General features: G+C 39.8%; 1 protein-coding gene across 1 annotated transcript in view; it reads right to left on the bottom strand.

Annotated features, from left to right (window-relative positions):
* znf385b (zinc finger protein 385B) overlaps positions 1–12,796 on the bottom strand; it is a 338,099-nt gene that overhangs the window by 262,775 nt on the left and 62,528 nt on the right. The window contains exon 2 of the mRNA XM_048599027.1: positions 7,643–7,942. Coding sequence (XP_048454984.1) covers positions 7,643–7,940 — 298 coding nt within the window. The 5' untranslated portion in view covers positions 7,941–7,942. The remainder of the gene's footprint in view (positions 1–7,642; positions 7,943–12,796) is intronic.

Below are 12,796 nucleotides of genomic sequence, written 5' to 3'. Positions count from 1 at the left end.
TATTTTGGCTTGTGACAAATGATCATAAATTCAAAAGACAAAGAGATTTGCTTGCTATTTTGTACCTATTGAGGAAAATACATCATAAAACTGTATTGAGGCATAGTGCCTCATAGCACCAGGGACCGGGTTCAGTTCCACCCTTGGGTGACTGTCTGTGTGGAGACTGCACTTTCACCCTGTGTCAGCTTGGGTTTCTGCTGAGTGCTGCAGTTTCCTCCCACAATCCAAAGATGCGCAGGTTAGGTGGATTGGCCATGCTAAATTGCCTGTAGCGTCCAGAGATGTGAAGGATGGGTGGATTAGCCATGGGAAATGCAGGGTTATAGGGTTTGGGTAGGGGAGCGGATCTGGTTGGGATGCTGTTCGGAAGGTCGGTGTGGATTTGATGGGCTGAATGGCTTGCTCCCACACTGTAGGGATTCTATGATTCAAACAATTGTATCTAAGAATTTGTGCTAACTATAATCAAATAGCCATCCATAATTACTAGCTCATACTTCAAAATGCAATTACATTGTTGATATCTGATCATTTATTTTCATTCAAAAAAAACACGTTCTCCAATAAGGGAGGTTAATTTTATTCTGATTTTTGTTCTAATATAGTAAACATAACACCAACTGCTGATTCTGAAATAAAATTCTAATCTCAACTAAACATACAGCTACACGGCAACTGTATCTCACTACCAAACAATTCTTCAGATTGATGCTGCAATACAACGTAAAATGCCTGATCCTATGGAGGAACAAATAGTGCAACAACAACATTTATTGATGTAAAATCTGTTGTAAAGATAGAGTTTATAGTTCATGGCTTGGTAGCAGACAACTGACTTGACTGGCTAATATTATTGTATGTCGCTACCAACCTTACTAAACAGGTTAGATTTCAAATAGATTGAGCAATTCAAAACTGGGATCCATGAGGCATTGTGGGCCATCAACAGCAAAACTACATTCAACCACAATCTGCAAGCTCCTGGCCCATATCCCTAACTCTACAATGACTATTAAGACAAGGGATTAACTCTGGTTCAGTGAAGGGCAGGACGGTGGCTCAGCGGTTAGCACTGCTACCTCACAGCGCCAGGGACCCGGGTTCAATTCGCCCTCAGGCGACTGTCTGTGTGGAGTTTGTACATTCTCCCCGTGGGTTTCCTCCGGATGATCCAGTTTCCTCCCACAGTCCAAAGATGTGCAGGCTAAGTGGATTGGCCATGCTAAATTGCCCATAGTGTTAAGGGATGTGCAGATTAGGTGGGTTATAGGGGGATGGGTCTGGGTGGGATGCTTTGAGGGTCGGTGTGGACTTGTTGGGCCGAAGAGCCTGTTTCCACACTGCAGGGATTCTATAAAGTGTGCAGAAGGCATGCCAGGAGCAGCACCAGGCATTCCTAAAAATGAAAGCCAAAAGAACTACAAATGCTGTAAAACTGAAACATTAGAAAATCAGAAGTTGCTGGAAAAGCTCAGCAGGTCTGGCAGCATCTGTGAATGCTTCCTTCCTCAGAACTAAAAGTGAGTTACTATCCTGGTGAAGCAACATAACAGGACTACCTGTGTGCCAAATAGCAGAAGCATAATGTAATAAACATTGCTTAGTGATAGCATAATCCATCTGGGTCGCCTCATGGTGTCCCCATTAAGACAGATGCAGTCTTCAATTCACTCCAAGTGATATCAAGAAATGACTGCAGGCACAAGATGCTGCAAAGATATGGGTCCTGACACTATTTCACCAATATTACTGAAGACATCCTCCAGAATGAGCTGTATCCCTTACCAAACTGTACTGTTCCAGTACACCTATGAAGAGCGACATCTTTGGAGCATGTAGCTAAAGTGAATGTTTTGAGTTCAACAACTGGTTGTTACTAAGTTACACAATATACTTAAATATATCACAGTGCTGAAAGCACTGAAAATTTCTCACCACCGTAAGTTCAACTATGCACAGTCATATTATTAATCGTTTGAATATCAAGCCTGGAATCATTAAATGTAACTTTAATGGACAAAAATTTAGATCACAAACATAAGGTTTTAGCAACACCTAAAATTGCACAAAGATCCCCAGAGACAAAATCTAAGTTTGCACAACGAGATAGGATTAGTTAATGCCCTGATTGCAAAGGGGCCCTAGGTCACAGTAATCATAATAAAATTGTATCTTACATCCAATTTGAGAGAGGGTCGGAGTGGGCTCAGGCTAAGAGAATAAGTCATTAGAGATGTAATGGCAGATTAAGAGGATTTTCCTGAATATATAATAAATACACTCCAATGAGAATGAAAAATTCCAAGGGCTGGCAATTCAGTGGCACAAGGTGGATTGATGAGGTAGTGAAATAAATGTCGTCTACACGGATGTAAGCAATTTGAACAACAAGGGCCCCCTCGGCAGAATGATCAGAATAGTACAAGGCTGTGGTGCATATGGGAAAACAATTAAATTGACCCAAAATTAGTTCAGCAACAGGAAACAAAGGATAACAGTCAATGGATGGTTTTCCGAATGGAAAGCAGTTTCCAGCAGTGTTCCACTGGGGTAAGCTTTGGGTCCCTTGCTGTTATGATACAACTTAATGAATTCGGTTTAAATGTGGAATGCATTATTGGAAAATTTGCAAACAATGCAAAAAAATTGACTGAAAAAAAGTTAATAGTGAATTGTGAAGAGGGTGGCTCGTGATTACAGGATGATATCAATGGTTTGTTTGAGTAGGCAGATAAGCGGCAAATAGAATTCAATCTATGGAAGTGCAAGGTTAAGCATTTGAGAGATTAAACTGATTTGAGAGAAGACTGACTTTCCATGGTTAGCAAAAATGTTAAAGATAATCTTTAAACTTCATACAAAGTATTGGTTTGTGCAATGCTGAGTGGCAGGTCAGATGATTGGACAGAAAATGAAAAGTAGCAAAGAATGTTTTTTTTTCCCTTCCTTATTAGAGAGAGAGCTGGTTAGAAATGAAAGAATAGATAGTAAGATTTTCTAGTAGATACTTAAGAAGGAAAAAAAGAGTTGACAAAGTAAGTGTTGTTCTTGGAGAACATAGATGTGAGTAAAATCCCCGAAATGGTTGTAATTTAGGAAATGGAAGGAAGGGAGGAAATAAAGAAAATTGAATAGGCATGTGGGACTAGTTTAGTTTGGGATTATGGCCAGCATGGACTGGTTAGACCAAAGGGTCTATTTCCATGCTGTATAACTCTATGACAGTCTCATCAATATGCATGGTTAGCAGATCTCAACACATCAACACATCAAATGCTTTGACTGCCACCTGCTGTTGAGACATTGAAGTTAATATGACACTAAAGGCTGCTACAGCAAATGACGCCAAAGTATGCAAAAGCAGTTTTTTGTTTAAAAAGGCTCTGTACTTGAATGAACATAACAAAGTGGACGAATCGACAGTTTAAACAGAAATAAATATCTATGACCTGGTAGCCAGTGCAGAAACGTGGCTGCAATGTGACCATGACCTGAATATTCAAATTCACGTGGCATTTCAGAATGATGGAAGGGGAAGGTTGGGGCATCTCTGTTAATTAGAGAGTACATTAGTACAATAGTCAGAGCTAATCTTAGTTCTAAAGATTAAAGACATAGAATCAGCTTCTGCAAAGACAAGAAATAAAAAAAGATAGGAAATTATTTATTTGTGGGTATAATGGATAGGCCACTAATAGGGAAATGTAGGACAATGTTTACAAGAAATAATAATGCGACCTTACAAGAAAAGTACTGCAATACTCACGGCTAATTTCAATCTACATATTGATTGGTTGAGTCAGATTGGCAAAGCTAGCTTGGAAGAGGAAATGATAGGGCATTTTCAGGGCAATTTTTAAAGAGTAAAACGTTTGAAAGCCAGCCAGACAGCTGGTTATTCTAAAACTGCTAAGATACAATGAGACAGGATTAATTAAATATCTTGTAGTTCAAGAGACTCCAGTCAGCAGCGATCATAAGTGAATTAAATTTTGGATTCTGTTGAGGGGAGAAGAGTGGGTCCAAGACTATTTTAAATATAAATAAAAACATTTACAAGGGATTGAAAACAATAAAGCGTATTAGGAAATTGGGCTCCGCTACAAACATTTCTCGATCTGGAACAATCTACATTAAGCAACATTCTGCTTCCTATCACTCAACTAATTTCATATCCACACTACCACTATCCCTTTTATTCCATGCCTTGTAAATGTCCTCAAAAGTCTGTTGTGCAGCATGGCGTTGAACAACTTTTGGTAGTTTATGTACACTGCATCAATCGCCTTGCCCACACTGACACTCTGCATTACGTCTTTAAAAATCTCCAGCAAGTTAGAGAGACATGATTTCCCTCAAGACATCCATGCTGAATCTTCCCAATTAATCCACTTCTCGCTGTTTCACCAGGTCGGAGCATTGGGCAACCACCAAAAGATGCTTCCTCTCAGTTTTCTGGCAAACTTCCGAACTAGCTACAAGCAGTAATGCCTATTCTAGCAATGCTTGTCCCAGCCCCTGCCAACCACACCAGGACAAATCTTTCAGATTCCTTAAACTGCCTTTAACCAGACAATGCTTTCCTTCCCACATTCTGCCTGGTCACCCAAAGCAAGGACACACTCTCCGTCTCTGCTGACCCACTGTCTGTAATCTTTTGTCTCTTCAAAACCTCATGTTTCTCTCTTTCTGCCTGCAATTCTGCAAATAGAATACCTGCCCAGCTTCCCGTGCCTCAGTTTTCAGGAGTGAGGATTTTGAGCCTTGCTCATTAAATCTTGAGGCCCTCTTGCTCCCATGATAACCAAGCCACCTGGTGATGTTGCTGAGCAGAGGTGCATCACCTCAAACTAATCCCCTTTCCTGGATTTTCTCTTTTACTTTAAATTACAAAGGCAGTTTAAAAGATACTCTTGTAAACTCCACACTTAGAACAATTTGAGTCACTGTAAAAGCTAGGACAGGCGTTTATCGTTCTAGAAAAATGATCACAGCCATAGCATACGTAGTGGTATTGTTTACTCAGGAGTTCTTACTTCCGAGCTCAGCAACCTGCACCAATACTGATCGCTGTGAAATGGCCACACAGACAACAACCTGAACCACTTCACAGCCTTTCAAAAAAAATTTTTAACACAATCCTGGTCAGCACTCCCAAAACAAGGAGTTATAACAAATTGTAGGAAAATCTTATCACAAATGCTTTCACATTTCAAAATTTAGCAAATAGATTTATTTTCCTTCCAGCTGCTGTCACAGCATATCTTAGATAGTTCAGGAGTATGAACCACTCATTTGGTTATGTCCCTACCGGCCCCCAATGCCCTGGTTGATTTCTCAGGATCAGAATGATATAATTTGACCAGGCAACAGAGCCTTTTGACTTCAATATGGGTTCACACACGAATGCCAGATGGTGTTAACAAAAATTAGTGTGCTGACAAAGAACAATTAGTACAAGAAAACCTTATTTCTGCAAATTATTAAGCAGTTGCGAATGTCAGCAATCCTTGACACTTTATCATTTGTCACACTGTAATGTGCGCTGCTACCTCGTAGCAAAATGAGCTCTAGATCATCAAAACTGGCTCCCACACTTAGAGCAGAGCCATTTTCTGCTGTGTTCACTATTGTTTTATATGGCAGCCTGCAGATGGCATTACTATTCTGTAAGTCAGGAAATTCATGTCCATTCCAAGGCAAGGATATGCTGTGAGAAAGAACTAAGACAAGAAATGAAGAATCATTTGAGATTACTTGCAGCTGAGGGAATATTAGATTTTCTCAGCTTAAGGTACACAGGCAACAGCCAAATCTTCAAATGTTGTGATAATGAAATCTATTTTGTGAATAATTCAGGCTCCTTGTGACCTTTATGTACAGTTGACCAACTTAAGGCCTAACTGTTTAAAGAGGAGGGTGGGAAGGAGGAGATAGTCCTAAAGGACTGGTGAGGTGACAAGTAGAAAAAGCGCGTACTAGGGCTGCTGTTTCAAGCTCGAGACAAACTGCTTGAGAAAATTGGAGTGTTGCTCAATGTCTTGCACCCCAAAGTTTCTAATATTCTGTTTTTACTTTTTGTTGTGGTAAATCCCCAAATTCAGTTTTGTTCCCTAAGACATGCTGCAGAAATTTATATTCATGCCTTCAATGAGAATCCAAGCATTTCACATTTTAAGAAAAAAATTACAATAACCAATCTGCAAGCTCCAGGGATATCTGAGAAAACTCTGCAACACTCTACAACCACAGCTGGCAATGAACTCCTCTCCTCCCAAAGTCCATCTTTATAGCAACACGAATCACATAGGCCCTGTATCCAAGTAGAAACATTAAATACCCATCCCTTTATTCCTCTATCTTACTCTAAATGAAAGAGACAGTCCCAAAAGAAAACATTCTTAAAAGCTTCATAAACATAAAACAGCACAAACTCAAATACATATAGCCACAATACTCAAGGAATGCAGCGTCATCCTGGTCAACAACTCTGCTGCATTCTGTATCCACCAGGTGCGGTACTAATTCTTTATGGAATGCACTGCAACAACTCATTAACAATATTTGGCAGCAACTCCCAACACAGTGACCTCTTCCACCAAGGACAAACAAAGCAAACCCCTGAGAGCACCATGAGCTTTAAATTCCACATCATCCTGACTCAGACATATCATGAGGTGAATCATCAATGCTGGGTTCTAATGTCAGAATATCCTACGTACCATCAACAGGTAGCAACAGCACATTACTACAGTGGTTCACAGAACCAGACAGCATGCACCTTCTCAGGATGGACTAGGGATGGACAATAAGTATGGTTGTGCAGCATTTCTCACACAACAGAACACATATAAAATTATCAGAAATGAAATTAAACAAAATAAAATGGAAACTTAGATAAATACAATTGCTAAGTGAATAGCGATTTATGCCTGTTTTGAGAATGCTTGATACGGATTCTGGAAACTGAAAAGGGAAGTGTTTTTGAATGGGATTAACTAAAAAACACATTTCACCACAAATACTTCTGTGAAAGCTACAAAACATGTTAGAATTATGTACCATTGAAAAATCGATCTCAACGATCTTGATGAGCAACTTGCCCCTTTCCCAATTTGATTGGAACCCTAATGAAGAATGATACAATACAAAGTAAATATCTTTCTCTGACAAATCACAGGAATCACTTTCAACTTACTGGTGTAAGCGTTTATTTTAGACACTGTTAGATTTTCCTTCCTTCTGATTTGAATAGAAGGGGGAAAAAGCTGCACTTTTGCCAAGGGTTATCTAGTCTACAACAACGCATTTACACTCCAGCATTAAGTTAGAAATTCCCCGCAAATGTTCATTCACGATGGGGCCCATGTTAGACACAAGGCAATTCAAACACAGTTTACAAAGTACAACTTAGCAGGTCAATTATTTGCAGTCGCAGGTCCAAAAGCCAAACTCAAAGTGGACGAAAAATATACAGACTGAACTCATTTTTGTTTTAGTTAATAAATAAAGAACAAACCAACTGAATACTCAACTATGACTAAGTCAACATAGAAACTACCAATGAATAAATGATCTAATATTACGACAATAATTTTATGCATAATATTGATAATTTGTATTAAATAATTACACATACCTGTACTGGTGCTTGTAACAATGGTACTAGTTGCTGAATTAACCGGAATGTGACCATTGGCTTGTTTCATCCTTTTCAAGTGAGACCTCCCATTATAGTGAACCTCAGCTTGTTCTGCAGAGTTCAGCTGAATATTACACACTTCACACAACGCTAGTCCTATTTTTCTTTTTTTTACGTTCAACTGATAGTCCAAGTAGTCATTACCTAATATCTTCCCACCAGTGTAAGCGCAAAGTTCGACTGATTTCATCGTAACATCTTCAGTTATCTGCTCAGGACTCAGCGGCCGCTTCATACCTGTAACAATTTTAAACACAAGACATTTAGACAATCAGATCACACATTAAACATAATTCTTCAACTGAATGTGAAACCTAGATACCTTTCTAAAAAAAACTGTAACAAATTGAATTACTGATTAAGTGAGCAAAAACATGACAATGAATATATATATTGGAAAGCGAGAGACACTCCAATTTGATAGAAGGAACTGATCTGCAGAGTATTTCCTAAATAGGATGAAATTAGAACATGTAGATGCACAACTGGATGCCCTTGTCACTAAGTCACCATGCATTTGGGGCAGGTAGTTAGGAAGGTTAATGGCAGTTAGTCATTATCACAAGACTTGAGTACAGGAGTAGCAAACTCTTGCTTCAATTATATAGTACTTGGTTAGACCACACCTGGAGTCATGTTTGCAGTTTTGGTCCCTGTGCCTGAGGAAGGATACTTTGCAGAGAGAATGCGTGCAATAAAGGGTCACCAAGACTTGTTCCTGAAGTAGCAGAGATGTCCTATGAGGAGATTGGAAAAACTGGGCCGGTATTACCTCGAATTTTGAAAAAATGGGAGATGGTCTCATTTAAATTTATAAGATACTTAAAGGGATCAACAGGGTAAATGCAGTCATTATATTTCCCCTGGTTCCTAAGTCTAGAACCAGAGGACACAATTTCAAAATAAGAAGGATACCACTTAGGACCAAGTGAGGAGTATTTCTTTTACTCAGAGGGTAGTGTATCATTGGACTTCTCTACTCCAGAGAGCTGTGGAAGCCCAATCATTGAGTCTACTTAAAATAGAGATTGTTAGATTTCTAAATACCAATACATAAACAAATATGGAGATGGTACATGAAAAGGCATTGAAGTTGACAACCAGACATGATTATATTGAATGATGGTGTTGGTTTGGGCTGAATGATCTACTCCTGATCCTATGGATAAAAAGAGCCTTGATTCTGAGATTTGTAGATAACACTGAGGCCAACAGTACTCGCCATCATTATGGGACAAATTGGTCAGCAATGTTTGAGCACTTGGGCAACTAAAAGCAGAAATCTAGCAGGCCGTTAGAAATACCTCCTGCTAAATGGGATGATGTGGAGGTGCCGGTGTCAGACTGGGATGGACAAGATCAGAAGTCAGACGACATCACGTTATAGTCCAACAGGTTTATTTGAAATCACAAGCTGTCATAGCATTGCCCCTTCATCAGGTGAAGTGAGAAAGAATCCCACAGGCACAGAATTTATAGGCAGAGAGATCAAAGGGCAGAGGGATCGAAAGATCATACAAATGGTGTGAGTGGAGTGTTGACAGGCTGAATACTAGATCTCTGCAGGTGATCAAGAGTGTCAGACAGTGCAAGTAAAGTGCCACTAACAAGTGAAGGAATAACCTATAATCTGATTAAATGAGGCAGAGAGATAATTACAAAAAATTAAAAATAAGGTGGTGCTAGAGACAAACCAAATTACTGGAATAACATGATAGGTAGAAGAGTCAAATGCCAAGGGTCTGACCAAAGTAATGAGTCATCCAAAACTGTACAAACTAATTAAGGTAGCAAAACCATAACAAGTTATCAGAGCGATGGCGTCAAATCAGGACAGTAAGGAAGATGTGACAGATACAGAACAGTGCAGTGGGGTCACGTAGTGCGACATGAACCCAAGATCACAGTTGAGGCTGTCTTCACAAGTACATAACTTGGCTATCGTTTTCTGCTTATTGTCCCGTTCGGAAAAAAAAAGTCAGCCAGTGGGTTGTTGAGATCTGGAACTCACTGCCTTAAAAGGATGGTAGAGACAAGAGCCCTCAAGACATTTAACAATTATTACTTTAAATGCCATAGTGCAAGACTATGGGCCAAGAGCTAGAAAATTAGATTAGGATAGATGACGGTTTGATGTCTGGCGTGGACACAATGAACTTAAGAGTCACTTTCTGTGCTGTAAACTCTATGACTCTATGTTCTGGGTTTTCCTGTTTTCCCCACACTTTATAACCTTGATTTGATAATTCAACATTCAAATGGCCTTTTAGAAATTTTAGAATCATAGCCCCAATCTATTCAGCCTCTCCCTATAGCTCAAAACCTCCAACTCTGGCAACATCCTTGTAAATCCTTTCTGAACCCTTTCCAGTTTCACAACATCTTTCCGATAGCAGGTAGAGGAGGATTGAATGCAGTATTCTAAAAGGGGCTATTTTCCCTACAGCATCGGAGGCTGAGGGATGACCTTATAGAAGTTTATAAGATCATTTTGGGCACAGATAAAGTGAATAGTCAAGGTCTACTCCCCAGGGTAGCCAAGTCTGAAACTAGAGGGCATTGGTTTAAGACTTGCTCGCCGAGCTGGTAAGCTCGTTCACAAATGTTTCATCACTCTGCTAGGTAACATCATCAGTGCGCCTCCAGTGAAGCTTCGGTGTTCTGTCCCACTTCCTATTTATGTGTCTTGGTTTGTTGGGGTGGGTGGTATCACTTCTGGATTTGTTTCTTAGTGGTTGGTACATGGGGTCCAGCTCTACATATTTGTTAACGGAATTTCAGTTTGAGTGCCAGGCCCCCAGGAATTCTCGTGCGTGACTTTACTTGGCTTGTCCTAGGATGGCTATATTGTCCCAGTTGAATTGGTGTCCCTCTTTGTCCATGTATATTGAAATGAGTGAAAGCTGGTGATGTCCCTTGGTAGCTAGTTGGTGTTCATGAATCCTGACGGCTAGTTTCCTTCCGGACTGCCCTATGTAATGTTTTTGGCAGTCTTTGCGTGGTATTTTGTAAATAACATTGGTTCTGTTAGTTGTTTGAGGGTGCTGCCTTTGCTGATGGTGTTGGTGTTGTTGGGTGTCTGTATCCCTGGTCTGTCCAGTAGTGAGGCTGGTGTTTCTTTAGCTAAAGGGATGTTTATGGAGGGAAATAGTGCAGTCACGTCGAAGGAGACCATGATCTTGTCCTCATCTATTCTGGCGTCGTTGATAACGTTGAGGAATTCTTGAGCGGGACAGTTCAAACTGCTCCATACACTCCACAAGACAGCTACACGCACGAGAATAAAGGATCCAACAATCATAACTAACAGAACCAACGTTATTTACAAAATATCATGCAAAGACTGCCAAAAACATTACATGTGGCAAACCAGAAGGAAACTAGCCATCAGGATCCAACTAGCTACCAAGAGACATGACCAACAATCACTCATTTCAATACACATGGGCAAAGAGGGACACTAATTCGACTGGGACAATGTAGCCATCCCAGGACAAGCCAAGCAAAGACATGCACGAGAATTCCTGGAGGCTTGGAACTCAAACCAGAATTCCATTAACGAATATGTAGAGCTGGACCCCATATACCAACCACTAAGAAACAAATCCAGAAGTGATACCACCGACCCCAGCAAACCAAGACACATAAATAAGAAGTGGGACAGAACATCGAAGCTTCACTGGAGGCGCAGTGACGGTGTTACCTAGCAGGGTGACGAAACGTTGTGAACAAACTTACCAGCTCGGCAAGCAAGTCAACAACCGCGTTAACAACCCCAGCTACAAATCTTCTCAAAAACCTTGAAGGCATAGGTTTAAGGTGAGAAGGAAAAGCTTTAAATGAAACTTAAAGGGCAACTGTTTCACACAGAGGATGGTACCTGTATGGAATGAGCTGCCAGAGGAAGTGGTGGAGGCTGTTACAATTACAACATTTAAAAGTCATCTGGATGGGTATATGAATAGGAAGGGTTTAGAGGGATATGGGCCAAATGCTGGCAAATGGGAGCAGATTAATTTAGGAAATCTGGTCGGCATGGATAAGTTGGACTGAAGTGTCTGTTTCCGGGCTGTACATCTCTATGTCCCTTTTTGTTCCAAATGTAATTCTTCTGGCTGTTGATCTCTCAAGCAACACACACTGTATGGCACAAATGCACATTATTTATCATAAGTAAATCAAAAGTTTACACAACTATACCTTACAAAGATTCTCATTCTTCATAATAATATCAAAATAATCACAAAAGGATATAATTTACATTATCAAGTGTTGGTGTACAGCAGTGTGCATCAGGTACTATTCCACTACTAAAAAAATACCAAGAACAGTAAAAAACAGACATTATATCAAAAACAAGATTGTGGTCACAACTTACTGTGATGATACTATGGCTTTAAGTGGTGTATTTTGTCCTTTTTTTCTATGAAAAGAGGTTGAGACAGGCAGTGAGCGGTCTGCTTCAAGCCAATAAACTAAACAGCATGTGAGGCCTTGAGGGAGTTTTTTTTTAAAGTTGGAATAGAAGCAGCCTGAATGGATTTCAATTTTAGCTTTCTGTAGCTGTTGGGGTTGTGAAAATTGCTACATCTCTTTCTTTCTTTGCTACAGCTAAAAACCTGGGCTCTTTTCCTGCCTAGAATTGCATGTGAGACAATCTATTTCACTGACTTTGCCTTTGCCAAGGGTGTGGTTATGGGATATGACTACATTGGAACAGTTATTGAGTAATTTATTACTTTGTTCAGTTTTTCTATAGAGTTATAGTTAAGCCAATGCTTTTCTTTTATTTTTAGTTTGTCTGTATTTTAACCATAGCATATGAATCAAGTGTGTTTTGCTTCCGTTGAATTTGCATCTGGAATAAAATGCCTGGCCTTTGCCTTTAAAATATGTAAAATGTTACAGCCTAGGCTATCTCCTTGACATATTTTGAGGGGTTTGGTCTGGTTCATAACATTACTTCCCTGCTGCATTTTTTTTTAAAAAGAGTTGTTCTCATGTATTCTGAATAAATTCCATACATGCAATCATGGCAGAAAATTTATCCAGAGATAGTAGGAACTGCAGATGCTGGAGAATCTGAGATAA

This window comes from Rhincodon typus, chromosome 7 (assembly GCF_021869965.1).
Source record: "Rhincodon typus isolate 14 chromosome 7, sRhiTyp1.1, whole genome shotgun sequence".
Taxonomy (NCBI): Eukaryota; Metazoa; Chordata; class Chondrichthyes; order Orectolobiformes; family Rhincodontidae; genus Rhincodon; species Rhincodon typus.
Note: the sequence above shows the minus strand (reverse complement) of the source record. Positions and strands in the feature narration are given on the sequence as shown.